This window comes from Branchiostoma lanceolatum, chromosome 15 (genome assembly GCF_035083965.1).
Source record: "Branchiostoma lanceolatum isolate klBraLanc5 chromosome 15, klBraLanc5.hap2, whole genome shotgun sequence".
NCBI lineage: Eukaryota > Metazoa > Chordata > Leptocardii > Amphioxiformes > Branchiostomatidae > Branchiostoma > Branchiostoma lanceolatum.
The window spans coordinates 4,987,662-5,010,211 of NC_089736.1; the positions used below are offsets into that span (position 1 = coordinate 4,987,662).

General features: G+C 39.9%; 2 protein-coding genes across 2 annotated transcripts in view; both read right to left on the minus strand.

Annotated features, from left to right (window-relative positions):
* Nucleotides 1-1,171: 1,171 nt before the first annotated feature.
* Nucleotides 1,172-7,954, minus strand: LOC136421065 (vitamin K-dependent protein C-like). Its single transcript, XM_066408209.1, has 5 exons — nt 7,099-7,954; nt 6,519-6,672; nt 6,089-6,130; nt 3,683-3,799; nt 1,172-1,191 (listed from the first exon to the last, which is right to left on the minus strand). The coding sequence occupies exons 1-5, from the start codon at nt 7,189-7,191 to the stop codon at nt 1,172-1,174; spliced, it is 426 nt and encodes a 141-aa protein (XP_066264306.1). The 5' UTR covers nt 7,192-7,954.
* A 534-nt stretch (nt 7,955-8,488) lies between these two features.
* The window catches only part of LOC136449297 (DNA polymerase epsilon catalytic subunit A-like), a 40,037-nt gene continuing 25,975 nt past the window's right edge, over nt 8,489-22,550 (minus strand). The window contains exons 32-48 of the mRNA XM_066449277.1: nt 22,320-22,454; nt 21,597-21,742; nt 20,977-21,085; nt 20,322-20,442; nt 19,594-19,760; nt 18,325-18,540; nt 17,569-17,683; nt 16,951-17,056; nt 15,947-16,088; nt 14,816-15,104; nt 13,943-14,107; nt 12,877-13,220; nt 12,226-12,343; nt 11,455-11,580; nt 10,959-11,105; nt 10,281-10,454; nt 8,489-9,576 (exon numbers count right to left, since the gene is read on the minus strand). Coding sequence (XP_066305374.1) covers nt 9,367-9,576; nt 10,281-10,454; nt 10,959-11,105; nt 11,455-11,580; nt 12,226-12,343; nt 12,877-13,220; nt 13,943-14,107; nt 14,816-15,104; nt 15,947-16,088; nt 16,951-17,056; nt 17,569-17,683; nt 18,325-18,540; nt 19,594-19,760; nt 20,322-20,442; nt 20,977-21,085; nt 21,597-21,742; nt 22,320-22,454 — 2,830 coding nt within the window. The 3' untranslated portion in view covers nt 8,489-9,366. The remainder of the gene's footprint in view (nt 9,577-10,280; nt 10,455-10,958; nt 11,106-11,454; nt 11,581-12,225; nt 12,344-12,876; nt 13,221-13,942; nt 14,108-14,815; nt 15,105-15,946; nt 16,089-16,950; nt 17,057-17,568; nt 17,684-18,324; nt 18,541-19,593; nt 19,761-20,321; nt 20,443-20,976; nt 21,086-21,596; nt 21,743-22,319; nt 22,455-22,550) is intronic.

Consider the following 22,550-nt stretch of genomic DNA (forward strand, 5'->3'; position numbering starts at 1 on the left):
GAGGAGCTAGATACTCTTTCAGATGCAAACATATTCGATAAGTTACAGGAAAAGAAACAAGAATTAGTATTGTTGTATCAAATAAAATCTAATAATATAATCGCCAGCAAAAGAGCCAAGTGGATGGAACAAGGAGAAAAATGTACTAAATTTTTTATGAACTTAGTCACCAAAGACAAAGCTCGGAAAAATATGTCTACATTTATCACAGCAGATGGGCAGGTTAAAACTAATCCTTTGCATATTCTTGAGGAACAAGCCAACTTTTATCATAGCCTTTATTCATTTAAGGAACCACCTATGTCAATAGATCAGGATATATTTGAACCCTTTTTTCCTAAATTGAAACCTGTTTCTTTATCTGCTGAGCAGCGTGAAAAATGTGAAGGGTTAATAACTGAAAAAGAATTGAAGAGCGCAATTACTTCTTTTGCCTCCGGGAAAGCTCCGGGTCTCGACGGGCTCCCGATAGAATTTTACAAAACTTTCTTTAATTGTTTAAAGCAGCCCATGCTAGAGTGTTTTAACTTTTCTTATGGAAAAAATCAACTATCTGACACACAAAAAGTTGGCCTTATTTCGCTGATACTTAAGCAGGATCCTTCGGGACAGGAGAAAGATCCTTCATATATAAAGAATTGGCGCCCTATTACCCTACTTTATTGTGATACACGTGTGTTATCCAAATGTCTCGCCCTTCGTATGAAACATGTTATTTCTAATCTGATATCTTATGACCAAACTGGTTTTTTACAGGGGCGTTGTATTAGCGATAACATACGGAGAATTTTAGAAATTATGGAATATTATGAGAGAAATGAATTGCCCGGTTTAATTTTCATTGCAGATTTTGAAAAAGCCTTCGATACTATTAGATTAGACTTTATTGTAAAAGCACTAGAATACTTTGGGTTTGGGAAATCTTTTATAACATGGATAGAAATTCTTTATAACGATATCTCTAGCAAAATTATAAATTACGGTTATATCTCTAAGTCTTTTAACCTGTCCCGCGGAGTTCGACAAGGCTGCCCCCTATCTCCATATCTTTTTATCTTAGGAGTTGAATTGCTCGCTATAAAAATTAGAAATAACATAGAAATCAAAGGCTTAGATACTTTTGGAATTAAATCTAAAGTCTCTCAATATGCGGATGATTCCAACTTCCCTCTTACTCCAGAACTTGGCTGTCTGTATGCATTGGTCAACGATTTAGAAAATTTTGCCTTATTATCAGGATTATGCCCTAATTTTGATAAATGTAAAATATTGAGGATTGGCTCGTTAAATGGTACAAACTTTTATTTACCCTGCTCTTTGCCGATACTTTGGACAGATGGTCCTGTCGACATTCTTGGAATTCATATTCCAGTACTTTTTTCTGATATCATAGAAAGTAACTTTGATCGAAAATTTGTAAAGATTGACAAGATATTAATGCTATGGAAATCTAAATCTTTAACCCTTATGGGCAAAATTATTTTGGTCAATACTTTAATTGTACCTCAACTTATATTTCTACTAACCTCTCTTCCGTCCCCTCCCCCTACCTTCTTTGATAGATATGAGAAAAAGATTTTTAAATTTCTATGGGGAGATGGACCCGAGAGGGTTAAAAGGAAAACATTGTATGCTGCTTATGAACAAGGGGGGCTAAAGCTTAGAAACTTGCGGGCTGTAGATTTAACCTTGAAAGGCTCTTGGCTACCAAAACTGTACTTGAATAAGGATTGGTTTTGCTCCAAGCTTATCTTCTTATCTAGTTCTATATTTCGCACAAACTTGTTTCCTTTTTCTCAGCTTAAAAATGCGGATTTTGAATCTCTTATGGGAAAAAGATCACCTATAAGTACCTTTTTTACGCATGTAATACAGGCTTGGTTGAGGTTCCAACTTAGACCACCCGAGGGGGCGGTTGAGGTAAAACAACAGCTTTTATGTCTAAATTCAAATATAACTGTCAGTGGAAAACCATTTTTTTCTCAGATATTGCTTAGTAGGGGGGTTGTTTTTGTAAATGACATCTTGGACTTAGAAAATAGGTTCTTATCATATAATGATCTGATCAAAAAATTTGGGGATGTATTTTCCGAATTCAAATATAACCAACTTATTTCGGCTATCCCTTCTACTTGGAAAGCCATGCTGAAACAGAACTCTCCAAATTTGTTTATATGTCTCCCTGTGTGTAGAAACATAGGCTGGCTTCGAAACTGTAAAATTAATAAATGTCTCTACCTATTTTTCATGAATGAAGCCAGCTTATGGGGAACTTCTGAAAAGGTTAAATTTTCATGGGAAGAATATTTTGATACCCCGCTACCATGGCGTGATGTGTATAGTTTGCCCTATAAAATATCCATAGATTCCAATAGCCGTATGTTTCAGTACAAATTGTTATTCAAATTTTTACCATGTAACAAAACACTATATCTATGGGGATTGATAGACTCCCCCTTGTGTACCCTCTGTAAAGAGGAAGAAGAAACAGTTGTCCACCTATTTTGGAACTGTCATAAAACTGCACATTTTTGGAGACAGGTGGACGACTGGTTCTTCGAAATCACTGATATTCATTTGCATATTAATGCACTTAGTATAATTTTCGGTATCTCAAGTGATCGTTGCCCGGTTCTGTCGAATGTTATTATTCTGCTTGGTAAGATATTTGTCTTTAAACATCGCAATTATTCATTGAATTTACCAGCCTTTATATCCTTTGTTTCCTTCTATTATAAATTAGAATTGAATATTGCAAACAGACAAGGAAAATTACATAAACATAGGGGGAAGTGGGGAAAATTCAATACAGTTTTTTCTTGACAAATGATGGAAATTTAATTGTTCGTTGTGAATAAATATTATATATTATTATTTGTATGCATCTATATCATTATATGTAGGCATCTATTATTATATGTATATTATTATATGTATGCATCTATATTATTATATGTATGCAAATATTATTATATGTATGCATCTTTGTGAGATCTATATGTATATATATATATATACATATATATGTATGTATGTATGTATATCTCTCTAAATATATAGGTATATGTGTATATATGTGTATTATATATTGGCATTAGGGGTTTCAGTACCAACTATTTTGTTCCCGGATTTTATGTTTTGATTTTGTGGTATCTCATGTGCTTTGTTTTGTTTTGTAAACTGCCATGCTTTTCTTTGTTTTTGTTAAAACGTGAATAAAGAAAGATTTAAAAAAAAAAAAAAGAATGCAAGAGGGCATAAGGTAAGAGACCAACCTATTTGACAGAACTCGCCCTCCCAACCGCTCCTACACACACAGTAGAAGCCGTCGGCCGCTTCTACACACACTCCGTTGTTACAGGAATCTTCCTTACATAAGCTTGCAGGGGTTTCTGACAATAGAAACAATTAGTCATAATAATGTACACGATGACACCCTAGATATCTATAGGATATTGACCTCCAAGAAAATGTTACCCAGGTTTATGAACCAATATTTCTACAACCAATGCCTTTTATATCAGCCGTGAAATAGGACCAACACAAAGATGTATTTTCCAAACATAAAATGTCATTTGTAGCATCATGAATGTAGGATAGGTAAAACACTTATCTTTTGATACCGAATAGAACGTTTGTACATGTATTATAAATACACGTGGACAAAAGTTAGGTGACCTACCTATTTGACAGAACTCGCCCTCCCAACCGCTCCGACACATGCAGTAGAAGCCGTCGGCCACTTCTACACACACTCCGTTGTTACATGGTTCTTCCTTACACAAGCTTGTCGAAGAGTCTGATAATAAAAACAACAGTCATAAACGTGTTCATGATGGCGTAAACTATCACGGTGTGGCTCATCTTTGCGCACCGCTTGGTAGACAAACAGTCGAAAAATTACTGTGACAACAATCTGCGGGTTTAAGTTAAATGTTAATAGCATGAAACGTCCCTTCTTTTTATTCACTCTTGTTATAAAATCAGGTTATAAGTATGGCCGAAACAAGGTTAATAATCGCAATAATCGCCAAGGGTTTGTTCCATTTGAACAACATTTTTGGAAACATATGTACAGATGTTACACTGATCGCTTTACCATTTCATTTCTCCGTATACATTCATATCACCAAAGAGTCTGTGTGATAGATAAGAGAAAAAATATTACCACCTAAAAGAGTAATTAATGATATAACATAACTCATATGCTTGGATACATGTTTGCAGTACACACCCATGCGCGTTGGTATTTGGTAAATATTTTTCGTGAAGAAATCGCTCCACAGCCTCCACTTGATATGGGTTTAATGGCGCCATGGGGCAAACAAGAACCAATCGTAGCCGGCCAGCCCTAGCATACACCATGCCTTCCTACGGGGGTATGGATCGTAGAATTCGGCAAAAAAGGGAATAATTTGCCAGTAGAGTCAGTCCATGGTAAAGTTAATATTTCACCCTTGAATTTAACCCTCCGGTGGCCAAACTCCCCTGGCATTTATTCTCCCTATAGCCGGCGTGGTCAGTCTGGTAGAGACTAGGCTAGCCCAGTGCGCAACAAAACTATGTAGTCTGCAATAGGGGTCATCTTTACATAAGTGCTTGTACGTGTACTCTGAGCTAAGCTATACAAAATTCCCCTAAGGTAGGATTAGCAAAATACAGTTTACGTAGCGCTAAGAAATTCCTAAGGGAACACATACGTCTAGGCGTAGCCTGTATACCATAGATACCACTTGATATTCATGTTTAACCGAAGTCAACAAAGGCATGATGAGAGCGACCACACAGGCAAATATTTGATGATACATTGGACATTGGTACGTACTCTTACATAAAAGCATGTGATAAATATGGAACCAAAAAGGCTAAAAAGTTATAGATTAGGTCAACTACCGTACGCCGTATTCTAATTAATTACTGTTATCGCTGATATAGTATTTAATATATAATATTTCGATAATTTCAATTACCACTGATGTTTGGCTGCGCATTGGTAGCTCTTCGACTGTGATCTTTGTACTGTAAAATGAAGCCTTATCAAGACTACGTTTAGTGTCACACTTAACCGACATTCCTACGCTATCGATACTTGTTCAAGTGGCTTTTTACATGGTTTATCCATAAGACAGATTAATGGGGGCTATGCTATCAATTATAAGTGGTCATTAGTAAAAGCACTGATGGTGTGCGGGTTGGTTTTACCGTGTGATGATCAATGAGTTCAAGTATTTCAAGTATTCTGCTCGCTGTTTGAAGGTCTCAAGCGCATAACCGTGTTATCATCAAACAAATACTACGACCTCCAGTTTTTCTCATTGCCATTGCCAAGGGCAAGGTCGAAATTGCCAAGTCTATTACAAAGCACTCATGATCATATACCGTTCAACAAAATGTCAGTAAACGTCAGCCGGCTCAAAAAGCCTAGATAAAGAGAATTAAGTTTTTTTCTTATTCTACGAAAATCGTCTTAAATGCTGTTTGTCCTATAATATATGTTGAAATATGACATAAGTTTCAATCATGAAGTTATATTGTACATTTGAAAGGGATGTGCCGTTAGAAATAGCATATAGCAAAGATTACAGTTTTTCGTTGAGGATTAAATACCAATTAAATTATCGACTGTTCACGGTACAATCTCTTGACAAATAAGGGGGTGCAAATAGAACTTATTGAATGTCTTCATCAACATCTCTTCGAAGATTATCGCGTATCATTTTTTCGAATTCATTGACCCACTCTTTTATTGTTATTTTCTAAACAAAAGGTAACATTCCAGATACATTTTTGGGAAACTTCTTAGAGATAAAACATAGCTCTGGGGCAGATAAGATGATAGAGAAATGTAAACAACATTGCTATTCCGAACTTAAGTAGAATTGGTAGAAGTAAGTTTGGTTAATTCATCCTTCCAATATGATGTAAATAAATATTCAATCGTTATTGCTAAACTTAAATTCTGCTTTTGTTAATCGTGTTCTTTATCCATATAGGGTGACAATTATTAATCGTAGTATGCACCTCATTTATCTTCTAGTCCAACTTATGCGTGGTTAATTGAAAAACACAAATAAAAGGAAATACCAACCTGATTGTTTGGTTGCTACTGTTGGGTCCAAAGCTTTCCATACTGTAAGAGAGAAAAGGTGATAACTGGGCTAAGCGCAAAAGTTAATCTTTATCGGTAAATAACAACATCTCTATTTTTGAAAATCGTACATTTGATAAATATATGTACAAGCAGACCTAAATGCTATTATGTCCCATTGTCCCTCAAAATACGAATAATTGCAATGTACCCCAAGTGCACGCTTTAAAGATACTAGTACGATAGCTCATAACTTAGGAGCATTACCAAGTTTTCAGTCTAGTTTTTAGATTTCGATTGGGATACTTCAATCCATTCATATGTAGATTTTGAAATGTGTACTGTATTTCACTTCTTGTGGCAAAATATTTGATGACATCGGACTTTTTTTAAGGATAAACGATGTAAAGACACAATAAAAACAACTCACTAATTACAGCCACGCCAGCAAGAAGAACGATCTGCAAGACGATTATGCTGACAAACATCGCTCTCAGGTTGTAGGACTGAGCTTTTCGCTTTTTCACTCTTTTTCGCTGCTTTTCCCGTTTGGCTCTATTTACCGTCCAGCTTAGCTCAACATCCTGTGGAAAGAATTCAACATGCTATCTTTTTAAAACATCTTAAGATATTTTCAATGCGCCTTGACATCCATATCCTTTCAAAGCATCTTGAGATTATTCAGAGCATCTTGAGATTTTTATAGAGCATCTTGAGATTTTTCCAGCATCTTGAGATTGTTAAAAACATCTTAGGTTTAAGTCCAAACATGTGAATATTCAGTCAAAGCATATCAACATTAAGTCAAACATATAAGGATTTAGCACAAAATCTTATTATGTTTGGAAAAAGATTATTCAAAATGTGAAGACACCCGTTCTTCCTAAACGTAAAATTCCACGGGTCGGCTAAGTGGTGTAAGCGGCACATGGCTCATTGCCGACCGAGTAGTATGCTGCCAGGGATCGCTAAGAACATAGTGACCAGGCTATATATTTAGTATGTTTTACCTCGTATTCCTCGCCCATATGGTGGTCCCAGGAACTGCGCCCGTACATAGGGTTACTCCATGTGGAGCGCTGGAGACCGAAGCGTCCAGCCATGTTTTCTTGACGTTAGCAGGTGTGGTCATTTGGACTTAGTCCCGGGTATACATTTGATATTTGGTGGCCCGAGATAAAATATAAAAGCATGTGCCCGAACCGTTGACACGTACGTGTACTTATGTCATGATGTCACGCGCAACGGAAATATCGAAGAATGAATGGATTACTTATTATCACTTTAAACCGAAAGAGACTTAAAGACAAATTGCTTAGACATGTGTTACTTGAATAGCAAGCACTTTGCTGGTGACAAGTATGTTTTAAGTCTGACGCTGACTGAAAAGACACATACTTTGATTGTTTTCGAACCAATATGTGTCGTAGAAGTCTTGCCATATTAAAATTGTACATCGCCCAAAACACCTCCACTGAATGGATTACTTATCAATGTCTAAACAGACTTAAGGACGATTTCAGAAATGTATTATATCCGGACAACTGCATCCTATGATTGCAATTAAGTTGATTTGACGTCCGAAAATTATCTTAATTGGTATAATCTTCATTGAAGAAGATTGAAGTACCATGGGTAACATTTAGATCAAGCCACTCTCAGTGATGGTAAAGTAAACATTGTTGTTGATCCGCCCATGTATCTATGGTGAGTAAACTTTACTCACACATTCAGGCGCTTAAGAACCTCTACGTCACATGTAGGTAGGTGAAATGTCCATACGCTTGTTATGTTTAATATGCTGAAGTACTCACAGTATACAAGAGGTAAGGATTGCTGCACTGCTCTTGCGGTGATATGTTTTGATTTTTTTTTCTCTTTCATCCTCGATTGAGGTGAAGCATGACGCTTTTTCGACTATCCAGTTGTGCAATGCGGCCTCAATGCATGATGGTGATGATTGCGGCCTCGCCACGGCTTGTGTTTTCTGCCAAGCACACAATGACGCACACCTCTTCTCAATAAGTGTGTTAGATTCTTTAACGTGCATAGGTTTGACGCGGTTCCATTCTGCTCTTTGGACATGGGGTGCACAGTCGCCTCTTTGGACATGGGGTGCACAGTCGCCTCTTTGGACATGGGGTGCACAGTCGCCATTTTCGAGTACTCAAACACCAATATATCAGGGCCGTACAAACAAACCTTTAAAATTGTTAAATACAGTCAAACGTAGTATAAAGTCCAAGCGGTAAACAGGCAACCAAAAGTAGTTCTATCGTGCATTGAAAGTGACTGTTGCACTATAGATTAAACTATTTCAATAAGATTTTATCTTATTATGGCTCACATAGTCACCCCTCCCCAAATTAAAAAAATTGGCATGCCAAGAAACATTTTAAGTATTTTTGTTTAACTGTTTTATTTCAATTTTGTAATGTCTCTGCAATGATAAGTGAGTTATAAACTGCAATCTTACCAACCCACGGCCACTTAGGCTACAAATGTATTTAGAGTGCACAAGTTACTTCATCATAAACACATTAGAAATTGATGTTTTCAACAAGTCTCCTTTAATTCTACACACCATTCTTTATATTTGCTTGACGCATTTCTTGTTACTTGTCTGAAAACATGATAAACAGGATTCTCAAAAAGCTTTAGTGAATTTCAGTAAATACAGTTATTCGCAATACTATAAGTAATCTTCACACAAAATTCTTTTTTCTTTCTATCAACAAACTAAACATGGAATTCTTTTCTCATTGAATTAGACATTTTCATAGATTTATCTCTTTTTTTTAGGATTTACAGTACAAATGAGTCTAATTAACACCTTTGTGTGTGTAAACAAGCCTACTATACTTTGTGTCCGGGTAAGCCGCCCGATATGATGATGATGATACTTTGTGTGCAATTATTAACCCCATTTTTCCCTCTGTTATCCTTTAAGTGTCGGTTTGAGAGTTCATCTGAATGAACCATTGTACCGTATCCTTTAACAGTGCCATGTTATAGTGACACGATTCAGAGTTTCGCTCTGTTATCTATCTTAGTGTCTGTTTGAGGGTTCATCTGAATGAACCACTCTACAGTGTCCTCTAACACTGCCATGTTATAGTGACAAGCGATGTTCCTGAAGATTCAAAGTTTCGCTGTTATCCTTTAAGTGTCCGTTTGAGGGTTCATCTGAATGAACCATTGTACAGTATCCTCTAACACTGCCATGCTGTAGTGACAAGCATTGTTCTGGAAGATTCGGAGTTTCACTCTGTTATCTTTTAAGTGTCCATTTCTGGGTTCATCTGAATGAACCACTCCACAGTGTCCTCTAACACCGCCATGCTGTAGTGCCGAGCGATATTACGGAAGATTCGCAGTTTCTCGGCAAAGTGTTGAACCCCGATGGTGTTGGCGAAGTCGCCTGCGCACTTGCAGTACACGGGAAGGTTCAGGTCTTTGATGCCCTTGCACTTCAGACACTGTAAGTCCTGCAACGAGAAGTTAGAATTAAAATTTTAGACTGGATATTGGCATTTTCCACCAGCTTCCCTTTTCACATGTTATAACAGTACCCCTACAAGTTACAACCCCTAAACCCAAAAGGTGTAACCAATACAACAACAACAAATTATGGTTCTTAGTGGCAAATGCAGCAATCTTGGCACATCGGCACACCAAATCCATGTGTGTGTGTTTTTTTTCCCACACTGTTACTGTTAGACACTGAAGACTACAGAATACTGTGCAAAGTCCAAAGGGCACAATGTCATTCTAAAGGGCAATAAATAAGCTTTCCAATGATACCTAATACAATGTCATAACAATGATATGATTGATCAAATTTCGGAAGTGTATTCTACATATCTTTTCAAACACAGCACATTTGCTTAAAATGAAAATACAAGTTCAGTCTATCGTCCCAAAGAACACACAAGGCTGTATCTCTCACCTGACACACACAATACTGGAAAGAGTTGCAGTCCTTAGGACGGGACGTTAAGCCATGGTCCACTGTTCATTGTGCTTGTCAAAAAGAACTTAAGGGAATTCACTTGGTACAATGAACCTCTAAATACTGTACATAGAGTATGTCTTCTCTGTCACGACCAGTGGAAGAATAGTTGTTCAGTGAGCTAAACTGGTTCGAGATCATTTTGACTTTTCACCAAGAGCTGGGTAAGCATGAACCAACCTGCAGCACAAAAGCCATGGACTTCTTGTGGAGCGAGTTGACCAGCGAGTGCTCGATGGCGTCGACGTCATATTGGCTGCCACAGTGGCAACACTGCCAGGAGGGGGCTGCATTACCGTCCTGAACCAGTAGGGGGTCCTTGCACAAGTCTATGTCACGGCAGTAGTTGCAAACCTATGAGGAAAAGAAAAGTTGTGTGAAATGGATTGTACCAAAAATATCACAATTTTGATCATACCCAGAAATTGTGGCCAATATTCAGTGTCACCCTTGGCCTTTTATAGTTCTTTTTTTTCTTATTAGATCAAATTCAAGTGCTAACATCATTCAACAATGAAGGGGAACCCTTACAAATCATACAGCATTGTATGTCAGTCTTCCAAAATAGTAAATCTGGGAACATCGAGGATCCATGTATAGGTACATGTACAGTAGGTAGACAATGTGATCTAAAAAGACATCATGAAATCTAAGTGGTTCGGACCCAGGACGGTTGAACAAACAACTTAACACACGTTATGTATACCAAACAATATACTAATTTTTTTCCTTCTTACAATCTTCTTTGACTTTGGAATTGACTTTGGCATTCTATGACATCAGTATCAGTTTTCGATGTTTTTTTTTACATGGCCTAAGAAGCTTCAGGAAAAAAATTTAGCACTAATTAATAAGTACCTTGCAGATGACTTCAGGGAGGATATAGGACAGGGACGGGTCCTTGAACTCTGCTTGCTCGGAGAAATCTCCCACCCCGATCAGCTTCAGGAGGTCCCGGCGCAGTTTGTTCACCTGGTTCGTTATGTTGGAGTCCAGAGAGAGGACCTGGCAAAATGGAAGGGACACTGATCAATCTAACCTTCTCCCTGCTGCCTAACCTTGTAACCAAATTGAATACAAATTTGGCACCAAATGGCTACCTCGGCAGTCTGAGTCATGTGTGCTATCTGCATATTGTGACGTCACAGAAGCGGTGGATTGCTCATTCCTTGACAAAGACATTGGATTTGGGTAAGTCCAATTGGGTAAAAACAAAATCTGTTGATCAGCATGCAGCTTTTAACCAAAAACTATGAAATTTCATTTCAACATTCCTTCAGATAATCAGAATAAATTCTATCAACACAGATGAAATTTCAAGCTAAAATAAATCATAAATAAAAAAATCCTGTACCTTGCAAATAGACTTGACGAACTCTAGAGCAGGGTTGTTGAGTGGGAGGTGGGACCCGGGCAGGCTGGGGAACTCGTCTGCTGGGTCTGTCCTGCTCCGGGTGCCTGCAATCTTCTTGTGGATTTTCTGTGGTGCAGAGAAATACATACAGACTTGTACAAACCACTTCCCCCTATTTCCTCCACTTAATTAAGTACTGTAGAAAAATTCATATTTCTAATGCGGCTAGACAAACCTTCCACTATATATGTAAGTAAAAAGTAAGTAGAAGTTGAGTTTATAATCTACTGCATCTGATGTAACAGACGAGCCTGGAGACAGATCTCCATCTTCACTGCTACCTTGCCCCCCCAACGACCCGGAGGTCAAGTGACTAGGTCAGTAGGTAGTATCTTTCAACTTAGAACATGTTTTGTTGTGACCTCTACTTAGCCCAGTATGGCGAAAATGTGCCAGAAAGGTCTTTATTCATTCAGTCTTTAATGGTGTGCTCTGGGGTAACATACAAATGTAGCAAATGATTTACGTAAAAAGCACTTAGAGGTATGCAAATTACTATAGTGCTACATTTTGTAATCTCAGACTGGAGACAGTGAAACTTTTATGATTTCCACAAGAACAACAAGGATGACAAATACACAAAGCAGTGTCATTCCTGATGACAAAGCAGTGTCATTCCTGAAACGTCTGCTGAATGAAGAATGATACATACATGCATGTAAATTAAAATGTACATCCCTTTCCAACAAAAAACAAACACAGAATATTTACCTGAGTGATTCCGTACAGTTTCTGTGCCATCTCCCCTGCGACCAGCTCCTGTGCATAGTGGACAGTACTGGGGGTGGTGGAGGAGTCTCCCACCTGGGACTGACTCTGACTGCCTCCTCTGTTCAAAAACAGAATCAGAGAGTATAACATCAGAAGTAGTTCCAGTAGAAGACAGGCTACCAAAACATTTACATGTAAAAAAATCTTGGTTGTATTACAAGGAAATTCCACTCAATTGCTCTAGATCTGTTTTTCTGTTTCATGCGAGTATCCATAGGGACACTCGCACTGGCATCTGCTTGTCATTTCATTTTTTCTTAAAACTCTGAAGGAAGCGGACCATTATGGCCCTGGACAGCGATCTACATGTGTACCAACCCACTTATACTTTTTGCAGATCAGATAACACAGTACTCCCCACAGCTTAAAATCTCTCTAAAGCCCGTTACACATTCAGAACCTTCCCATGACTTCCCTATTGACCAGTCTTCAACAAATTTTGATGCTTCTCTAATTACATCCGAGCAGAATATGACTTTCCTGAGTTAGATTTTCAAAATTTATAGACTACTTCTAAAGCAGCCAACCATGGTCTGGAGATGGTCAGGAGGTCAGCTTTTGCTGTGTGCCAGAGAGGCTTAAGACACTGACCTCCTCCTGACAGGGGTGTTGCCAGGCATGGCTCTCCTCATCTCAGCCTGCATGTGTTTGTGCAGGTTGGAGATGTAGCCTGCCACCACCATGCTGAAGTTGTACTGACAGGCCGCCGCCTCGAAATAAACAAGCAAACAAACAAACAAACAAACAAACACTGACCTCCTCCTGACAGGGGTGTTGCCAGGCATGGCTCTCCTCATCTCAGCCTGCATGTGTTTGTGCAGGTTGGAGATGTAGCCTGCCACCACCATGCTGAAGTTGTACTGACATGCCGCCGCCTCGGGCAGGTAGTACATCAGGTTCCAGTTCATCTCAACTGGCTGCTCGTCATCATCATCCTATGGAATAACAATAGAGCAAGGCATGAGCAGCTGTCTATGGACTATATCACACTACTTTCAGGAAGGGGGTGTCGACCTGTAATGCTGTAGTACCAAAAAATACTGCTAGTGGGCCCAAAATTGCTGTTTTTTTTTTGGACCTAAATACATACCAAAATTCATACATACCCATCGAAAGGATATTGAGTTATAGGTGCGAACATACATACACACGTACACAACCAAAAACAAGAGTCCATAGGACACAAACCTCCCTGAAACAATTATGGTATTTGGGGTGTTGCTTGACACATGATTGTATAGATGTACTTTGTTTATGTCTTAGAATTTTAGGAAAAACACAAACTTGATTCTGACCCAATTTTGAAATTCAGCTTCTGGCGAACAAAATATTTGCTGAAGGTCATCAACCGAGTGATGCCAGCTTAAAAGTTAAAGAGAGACATTCACTATAAGAATTTTGATTCGAGACCAAACCTCAAATTGTAGACAACTTCCATTGCTAAAGACAAAGTACGACACTTGTTTCATATAAGCATATACAAATTATCTTCTGATAAAGACTACGGTTTAATTTAGTGCACCGGCGAAGAGTTGAATGGGCAGTACTAGAATAACATTCAAAAATCCTTACAATTGCTTGGAGACAAATTTGTGGTATGTTTATGGTGAAAATCAGGCCAAGGCCTCCTTTGACAAGAGAGATTTCAACAATTTACCTCCTCGGCAAGATCAACACCTTCCTCTTCTTGATCTCTGTTCTCTTCCTCCTCCTCTTCAGCATCTTCTCCATCCTTCTCCTGTCGCTCTCCCCCATTCTGTCCATCCTCATCCTCTTGTTGGAAAGATTTGGGGATTTCTACTTTCATCCCTCCATGGTTAGCCTGGAAGATGTGTGTCAAAAAGGTCAGGGTTCGAAATTCATTTTTGGGAATAGGCGCACTGGACAGACTAGTGCACCCAACATGAAAATCTAGTACACAGGAAACAATTTGGGCATACAACATAAAATAAAACACATGTACAAAAATGTTAGCCTGAAAAAATTGTGTCAAAAAGTTTTTAGGGCACGTAATTCATTTTGGGAAAACGTGCACCGAAGCAGCAGACTTGTATGTGGGCCTACATCATACTACATGTAACCAAAAAACTTACTAGGTGCACAGGAAACAACATGAAATTAAGTAGAATGACACCAAAACCAAATCACTAAGTTCAAAATTGTAAGCAAAACTGCAAATTTTTCAACACAAAAACAACAAAAACAATTCTACACAAGAACTTAAAAAAATTCAAAAAAAAAAAAATCGAAATTGTAAACAAAAAACAACAGTACTGTTGCTGTCTTTATCATTTTCTCTGACACTTAAATGTCAAGAATATACTGTATACTAGTGTGCAATATCTAGGTGCACTGTGCAGCAACAGTAAACAATTTGGTGCACAGCTCAAATTTGGGTGCACAAAAGTGCATATTTATGCACCCAGTATTTCAAGCCCTGAAGTTATAAGCAGACTGTGCTTAATTCTTCAAGGTTTGATGCATTGTGCTTCAATCTCCAAAATCTTCAAACAAAGTAAAAGGGACCTACGGGATCCAGCCACATGAGGATGTCCCAGCACTTCTGAGGGGTGATGTCCACTCCATGGAACAGCTCCCGGGACCTGATGCTGTTGGTGATGTACTCAACGTATGCCAGTGCGTCCTCCACGCGCCTCTTCTTGGTGCACACCACGATCTTGTTGAAGTTGGCGAAGACGACGATGGAGCCAAGGCGCTTGAACTCGGAGACCAGCTGGAGGAAGAGTTTCTTCATCATGGTGTGGAGCGTTCGGCGTAAGGCTGGGTCGTACAAGGTCGCGCCCGGTGTGCCAAGCCATCTGCAATTGTAAACAGGAAAACAAAGATCTCATTTCTCTACAAAATACTGTAAAATGCACTCAAGTTTGCGGTGATTTAATTTTGCGGTAGAGAGGAAATGGAGCGTTGCAGTGGTTTTTAGTTCGTGGCTGAAACAAGGTGGTCGGCAAGCAGAATTCAAAACAAGGCTGATTTGGAAAATTAATTTTTCCTGCCCCTATTCATGATGTTTTCTATTCATACAAACTGCAAACCTTTAGGGCGAATTTCTGGAGCAGAATTTGAATCTTTCTAGAGTGTAGCCACTAGCCTAAGGTCAACTCAATCAGAGAGACAATTTCAAGGGTAACAAAACTACAAATAAAAACCTAAGTAATGCTGCAGTTCCACGGTCGGCAACAAGGAGGCCCAAAATCGACCTTTACTGTCAGGTCCACAGCACCTTGTATAACCACATACCAAATGTCAACACAATCAATCCAGAGGTTCTTAAGATATTGCGCTGGACACGCACGCACACATGCACGTACAAAGTCACAAATGGACCAAAAATATCAGGTCCTCCATTTTTCAGGGAGATAAAAGCAGAAGCTCCTAGGCAGTGATTTTAAGTTATCACAGACCTGTAGAACTGAAGTGTAAACCTTTAAGATGAATTTCTGGAGCAAAATTCAAATCTCAAGTCTAGTCACTTGTTCCCTAGGTTGAGGTAAACTCAAAGAGCCACATTTCATGGGTAAATTTACATGTATATCAATTGTACTATTTGCAGGATCCTAGCCAGTGTCAAGGCAAACTCAAATAGAAAATTTCAAGGGTAAAAACAGAAGTTCCTAGGTAGTGATTTCAAGCTACCACAGACCTGTAGAACTGCATGATCTGGTAGTCAGCGTAGACGTTGTTATACTGAGTCACGTCCCGGAGCCAGCCGTACACCATAGACTTCAGGATACGGAAGGTTCCAGAGCACAGCGCTGTCTCGTCGTAGCTGGCCAGGTTGGCTCCTGTTGGAAATAACAGAATGTTGCATTGTTTCTTTACTACCAAACAACCATTGTTTAGTTTGAAATATGAACTCTAACAGTGTGCATCCATTTTCATACATTTTTGACGGTCCTTCGATATACCGGTATGCTCAAATTGACGGTTTTACAAGTGGCAGCTACTTCTTAACAATGTTACTTTTTGAATTTTAGAACACAAACAAAAAAACAATAAGCTGGTTCACAGTTTGAACTGCATATGCAACTGGTCAAAGGTGAAGTCCCCCAACTTTAATCTTTTGCTTATGTCTCAGGGACCTTCATCTTTAACACATTACCTACAATGCATCACACTGAGCATGCGCAGTTCAGACCGTGAAATAGCTTATACATCACTCCCTTTGGGTGAAGTAATAAGGTACTGTAAAGGGGGAAATGTTTGTGGAGATTCAATAAGGAATAGTGAGGAAATGGAGTGTTTACGCTAGTTTTAAGTTTGCAGTTTAAACTGACCTGCGGGGCTTTACTGTAAAAGAGGAAATGTTAGCGGTGAAGAGGTCACAGTGAAAAACACGAACATAAAACCACCACAAACATTTCCTCTTTTACAGTATCTGATGTACATTTGTAGAGCTGTGTACAGTACAGGTACAATCAATTAGGTACAGGTCCAAAATACCTGAACCCTTGTGTACCGGTACTGTAATAGGCTTGTGTCTAGCAGAATTAAACATTATGTTGTTATCAGCTCAACCATGCTTTTGTCCTTTTGAAAGTCAACCATTATTTGAACATTAGTAGTTCAGACTTAGGTTCAGGTCCGGACCTGTACCTAAACCTGTGTACCTAGTACACAGCTATAATCTGATGTTAGGCTTGTTACCAGGTGTGTTCTGCCCAGCTATCATCTCCTCCAGGAAGGGCTGCTGGATGGTGTCAAAACTGATGCTGGAGCCAGCTCCTCCCTCCATGTCATTGATGTGTTGGGACTGACAACAGACAAAATTGAATATTATGTACAAATTGAAACAGAAGTTCAATTGTGTTGGTAAAGGTAAAGGTAGTCCCATAGCCTTTTTGAGGCTGTAGAGGCAGTGGGTCGATATCCAATGTGTCTGGGATATGGTATTTGAAGGTGGAGCCCATCCCTCTCCTGCCACTGTCTTTTACCTCCCCAAATGAAATCAGGTACCCATTTTTCAATCTTGGTGCAGTGAAAAAAGTTGAGTAAAGTGGTGGCATGTCAGGGGATTCAAACCCAGCACTTGGGGCCAAACACCCTAACTGTTACAAAATCATTTTACAATAACTCGGACAGTCTGATATCTTTTTTCCTTAAATCAGGTGAAAATTAAACGTCCACACAGATGTCATTAATAGATTCTGACTTTACTTGCTGGGGCCTAGTATACGAGCGCATATAGTATTTTGGGAGTCTCAGACCATATTCTAACAATAGGGTCCCTTGTAAAAAGCATTTCCACAAAGTATGAGCACACACCTGTAGGATGGTGTTGACTGCCAGGTTGGAGATTTCTAACTCCACACACACCGTGTGGTAACAGCCTGGGTTGTTCAGCTCCACACTAGTCACATCCTCAAACTCTGTCACAAGTCTATAGAAAACCAAGGAAGTAAATTCCAATAAGATATGTGAAACTACACTCAACACAAAATGTTCGAAAACTTGAATTTAATAATAAAATCATATCTCATATCATTGAAAAGCTTTAAATGTATTCATTGTTCTTTACAATGGTACCCTGTTTGTTACGATAAGTCAATATTAGGAAGCAAGTTCAGTGAAAATGTCCATTTTCCTTACACCGTGAAATGTTGCTACTGTGAAGATAAAGTGTATTACAGTTACTGTGGTGAGTGGGTCTCAAAAAAAAAAGTGCCAAAATTCCCACTGCCAATGTTAGACAAGATTTGAACCCAGAACCTTCTAATTCTAATAAGTAAAAAAAACCTAATCACAAGAATACCTCAGTGTCTCTAAAGCCCCTATCTTTTGGACCCGAGACACGTTGGCGACCTCGCTGCGACCGAGCAATTTGACAGCGCTCTCAACGAATTTCCATGATAAAAAAAGAATCTTTCTATATCTAGGCTTCTTGCGTTTTGTTATCTCTTTAGTAATACTTGTACGTTTTGTGATATTCCCATTTTAAAGTCAAGGGTAACACAAATCCAATTTAGAACGTACCAAGGTCGCCAGTGAGATAGGGGTTATGCAAACAGTCTAAATGTTCACCTGTTGTCGTCTGCCTCCTTCCCGCCTAGATCTGGCCTCTCATTGGGCGAGCACCACAGGAGGTGGTTGTGCTTCTGTAGATGACGAGCGAAGAACAGGTCGGCGCCGAACAGGCTGGTGTCCTGGGGCAGGTTACCCACGGGGACGTGGAAGTACGCCGCCAGCTCTGTCAGGTGTTGGAGCCGAGTCTCCATGTACACATAGTGCTGGAGCATTCTGAGAGGAGATATATGTACATAATGCTTCATTTTCGAATTACATGTATACTCAACACGATGGTTAAGAGTTAAATCCTTCCTATACACCTGTCAGTGTATACTAGGAATCTTTGTTTCTTTAGCCCTTGGGCCACACACACAGGTTGCTACAATAAGGGTCTATCGGTAGTGGAGTGTGTTCAACTCCTTTACTCTTAGAGAAAGCAGTATATATGTACATGTACACTAGGGATATTTGCTGGTATACCCAGTACCAGTACAGTACAGCCACAATCATTTTTGTACAGGTCCAAAATACCAGAGCACCATTGAACCAGTACTGTACCTGACTACACTGACACTTGAGTGTATAACATGTTAATTATGTAAATCGTGTTAAGTTAAAACTTCTGGCACATTTCGCTATAAAATGTATGTTTTCTCAGGTGGGTGTGACATAAAAAGAGTACAACATGGCGTACACTGCCTCACCCTTAGCTTCAGCGCACCAGAGAGTCAGGCTGATACCTCGGGTGCTACGTACCTGCGTGACACCTGTCTCTGCCAGTCCAGCACCCCAAGTCAGGCTGATACCTCTGGTGTTACGTACCTGCGTGACACCTGTCTCTGCCAGTCCAGCACCCCAAGTCAGGCTGATACCTCTGGTGTTACGTACCTGCGTGACACCTGTCTCTGCCAGTCCAGCACCCCAAGTTAGGCTGATACCTCGGGTGTTACGTACCTGCGTGACACCTGTCTCTGCCAGTCCAGCACCCCAAGTTAGGCTGATACCTCGGGTGTTACGTACCTGCGTGACACCTGTCTCTGCCAGTCCAGCACCCCAAGTTAGGCTGATACCTCTGGTGTTACGTACCTGCGTGACACCTGTCTCTGCCAGTCCAGCACCCCAAGTCAGGCTGATACCTCTGGTGTTACGTACCTGCGTGACACCTGTCTCTGCCAGTCCAGCACCCCAAGTCAGGCTGATACCTCGGGTGTTACGTACCTGCGTGACACCTGTCTCTGCCAGTCCAGCACCCAAAGTTAGGCTGATACCTCGGGTGTTACGTACCTGCGTGACACCTGTCTCTGCCAGTCCAGCACCCCAAACAGGTTCTCGGGCTCGGTGGCGTGCATCTGCACCAGAGGGAAGTCGTCTATCCCGGGCATGGCCGACACCAGGTGCTGCAGGTCGTACGGAGACTGGACCGCCACCAGGGTAGGACCCCGCTTCTCGTCCTAGATAGAAGAGTTTTATATACAGTCAAACCTCTCTATGGTGGTTGCTTAAGGGATTGTACTATTACTTAGATGGATCTGCGGCATCAAACCCTAGCCTGTGTTATACAATCTCTCGCTGTCAGGGGCTGATTGGGCCTTCTCCCTGAGAGTTTGTGGCCACACACCTCTACATTGTAAGTCCAGAGAACTACATTGTATAATTCCCATTGAACATTCCCAGAACTATCAATAGGAAAGTAGGATTCTTTGTTAATATAATCATGCTTACACAATGTACAAATGTATGTGCAATGAGCACCATGACTTATTTCATGGTCGGTTGATTCCATAAAGTGCTGAAATTCCCCTGCCAATGTCAGACACTTTGCACTTTTGTTTTGTGAAGCACTCACATAGCTCTGGTGTAGAATCATTAAAATATGCTATCATTGTGAAGGGAAATAAAATTAAGCTTTCCAATTATACACAACACTATACAATTGACCACATAACAATGGAGAAACGATTGATAAAAATTAAAGTTTTTTGTGCAGAGCGTAGTTTAATTGCAGCTGTTACCTTGTATGCTCTAAGCATCCTCTGTATGGCCTTGTAGATCTTCTGTGGATCTGTCTCACACTTCACCTCAAACTGGTGGTCTCCTAGGGGCAGAAGGTCCTCTTCTGTACCCTTAGCAAGTCTACAGGACAAAGAAGATCAAAGATCTTATGCCTCAGTGACTTATCTTTGTGAATTTCCTGTTTTATTCGTTATTCACTTATTGTGAACTTACCGCTGATTCTGTAGACCACGGTAATAAATGATTGGTAAACTGTCATGGGTAACCGGTTCCTAGTATAGATCCTAAGTATTGCATGTAGCAGTTTATCATGAATTAAGAGTAAGACACACAATTATAAGAGTATTACTGTAAATGCATTTAAGTTCGCGTGGTTTTCATTTCGCGGTAGGGAGAAAACAGAGTGTGTTTAAGTTCGCGTTGAAAGTTCACCCCGAAAACCGCAAACATAAAACCACCTCGAACATTTCTACATTTACAGTATTCTGTATTTGTATTTAAGAGTAATGGTGCTAATTTCTAGTGCAAACACAGAAAATCAAGCACTAAAAATGGATATATTTCTGACTTTGTACGTAGTTCCAAAATTGATAGTTAATGAGTGTATAATGTATTTTCATAAGTTTCTACTGGAAGAGAATAACAAATCATGACCTGGAGTTACACTCAGCCTGCAGCATTGTAGATAGGTTTGGCATCTGGTTACTGCGGACTGTGTCCAGTACAAACACTGCAGCACGGCCGGCCATGGGGAAAAACACTCCTGAAAACACAGTACAACAAAAAATAGTGAACGCCTTTGTTGTGTCTTTCTTATCATATGTCTGTCAGGGTTTGCCAAGTGAGGACTTAATTTTTGTCCTGGAGTTTGAAGTGAATGCTAGCACTCATTTTAGACAAGAAAATCTTCCAGAAACAAAAACAAATTTGAATTGAATGTCATTTGTCTTTGTCTAACATGACAAGCATATGGAAAATATATAATTATCATAACTGCTAAAATACTAACCAAAACAATACCTCCCTATGAATTAGTAGCATCTTCCATTGACCCCATGACCTGGAAAGTCTGTCATGTCTGACAAAAGTCTAGTTTTACCAAGTGAACTCTGAACTCTACTTCTTGTGACACATCTTATTACTCACTTTCTGCCACTCGACTGACGGTGTATTCAAATAACTACGGACACCCAAGAACACAAACATCCAGATAGGCTGAAAACAAAACTTCCATAAACAGAGACAACAATCAAGATGATGAAAGTGAGACCTACCAAACATGGCCTTCTGGTTGGACATGTTGTGGTACAGGAAGACATGCCGCATGCACCCAGGGGGTAGATATGTTCCCACTTGGGCCACCGTCTTAAACTCCAGGTGTTCAAGGTCAAAGTTGTCCATGTCTCTGTCTCTCAGGTATCTACAAGAGATAAGGAAGTTTCCATACTTATTGAATTTTATTTCAATTATAAGCCAATATTAGGAAGCAAAGATTAACATGTCCTATATAGGCAATACTAGTCTGACTGACATACCTGTTAAAACTTAAACTGCCTAGTTCACGGCGTAACACACCAGGTTTGTACTGAAGAGTACAAGCTGTAGATTTACGGACAGATTTATTTGATCCACTCAAACCGGGAAGGACCCCTACTCTTTTCGATAAGTGTGGTGGGTTCTTATAAGTACTCGAGATGTGGCTATCCTCAAAAACGGGACCTCCATTTAACATCCTAACAGAAGCTAAGTACTAATTTTCAGTGAAGTGGGGTAATTTTTGAAAAGTGCCTTTCCAAAGAGCACAATGTCAACAGGACACCCAGTCAGGGGACCCAGGATTTGAACCCAGGACCTCTGCGTTCTGGGCCAAACATCCTGCCACTGAGCCACAGCAACGCCACTTTTCTGAAGGTTTAAAAAAAATTGTAGGCTGTATTAGACTGACAGTAGCACCACCTTTAGGAAGACAAAAGAAGTACATTCCTCAATTGGCTTACCTGGCATATTGCCTGTTGACCATAGCGATGCAGCCCAGTCTGACCAGCGCTCGGAAGGTCAGCGGCACCTGGGTCTCGTAAACACCCTCTACCTCAGGAGCAGACAGGTCCGCTGTGATCTCGTTCATGTGCTCCCTGGAAAAAGTAAGGTAAATCGGTCAAACCTCAGACTGAGGACGAAGCATGACGCTTTTTTATTAGATAGTAGTGCAATACTGCTTCGCTACGGCT

Excerpts from the sequence above, each read along its gene's own strand:
- LOC136421065 (XM_066408209.1), bottom strand. The coding sequence starts at position 7,191 with ATGGCTGGACGCTTCGGTCTCCAGCGCTCCACATGGAGTAACCCTATG. Across the intron at positions 6,131-6,518 it reads TGCTGGCGTGGCTGTAATTA|TATGGAAAGCTTTGGACCCA; the intron begins GTGAGTTGTTTT and ends TCTCTCTTACAG. Across the intron at positions 1,192-3,682 it reads GGGCGAGTTCTGTCAAATAG|ACAGCCAAGTTCTGGAGTAA; the intron begins GTAGGTCACCTA and ends CAATGCATACAG.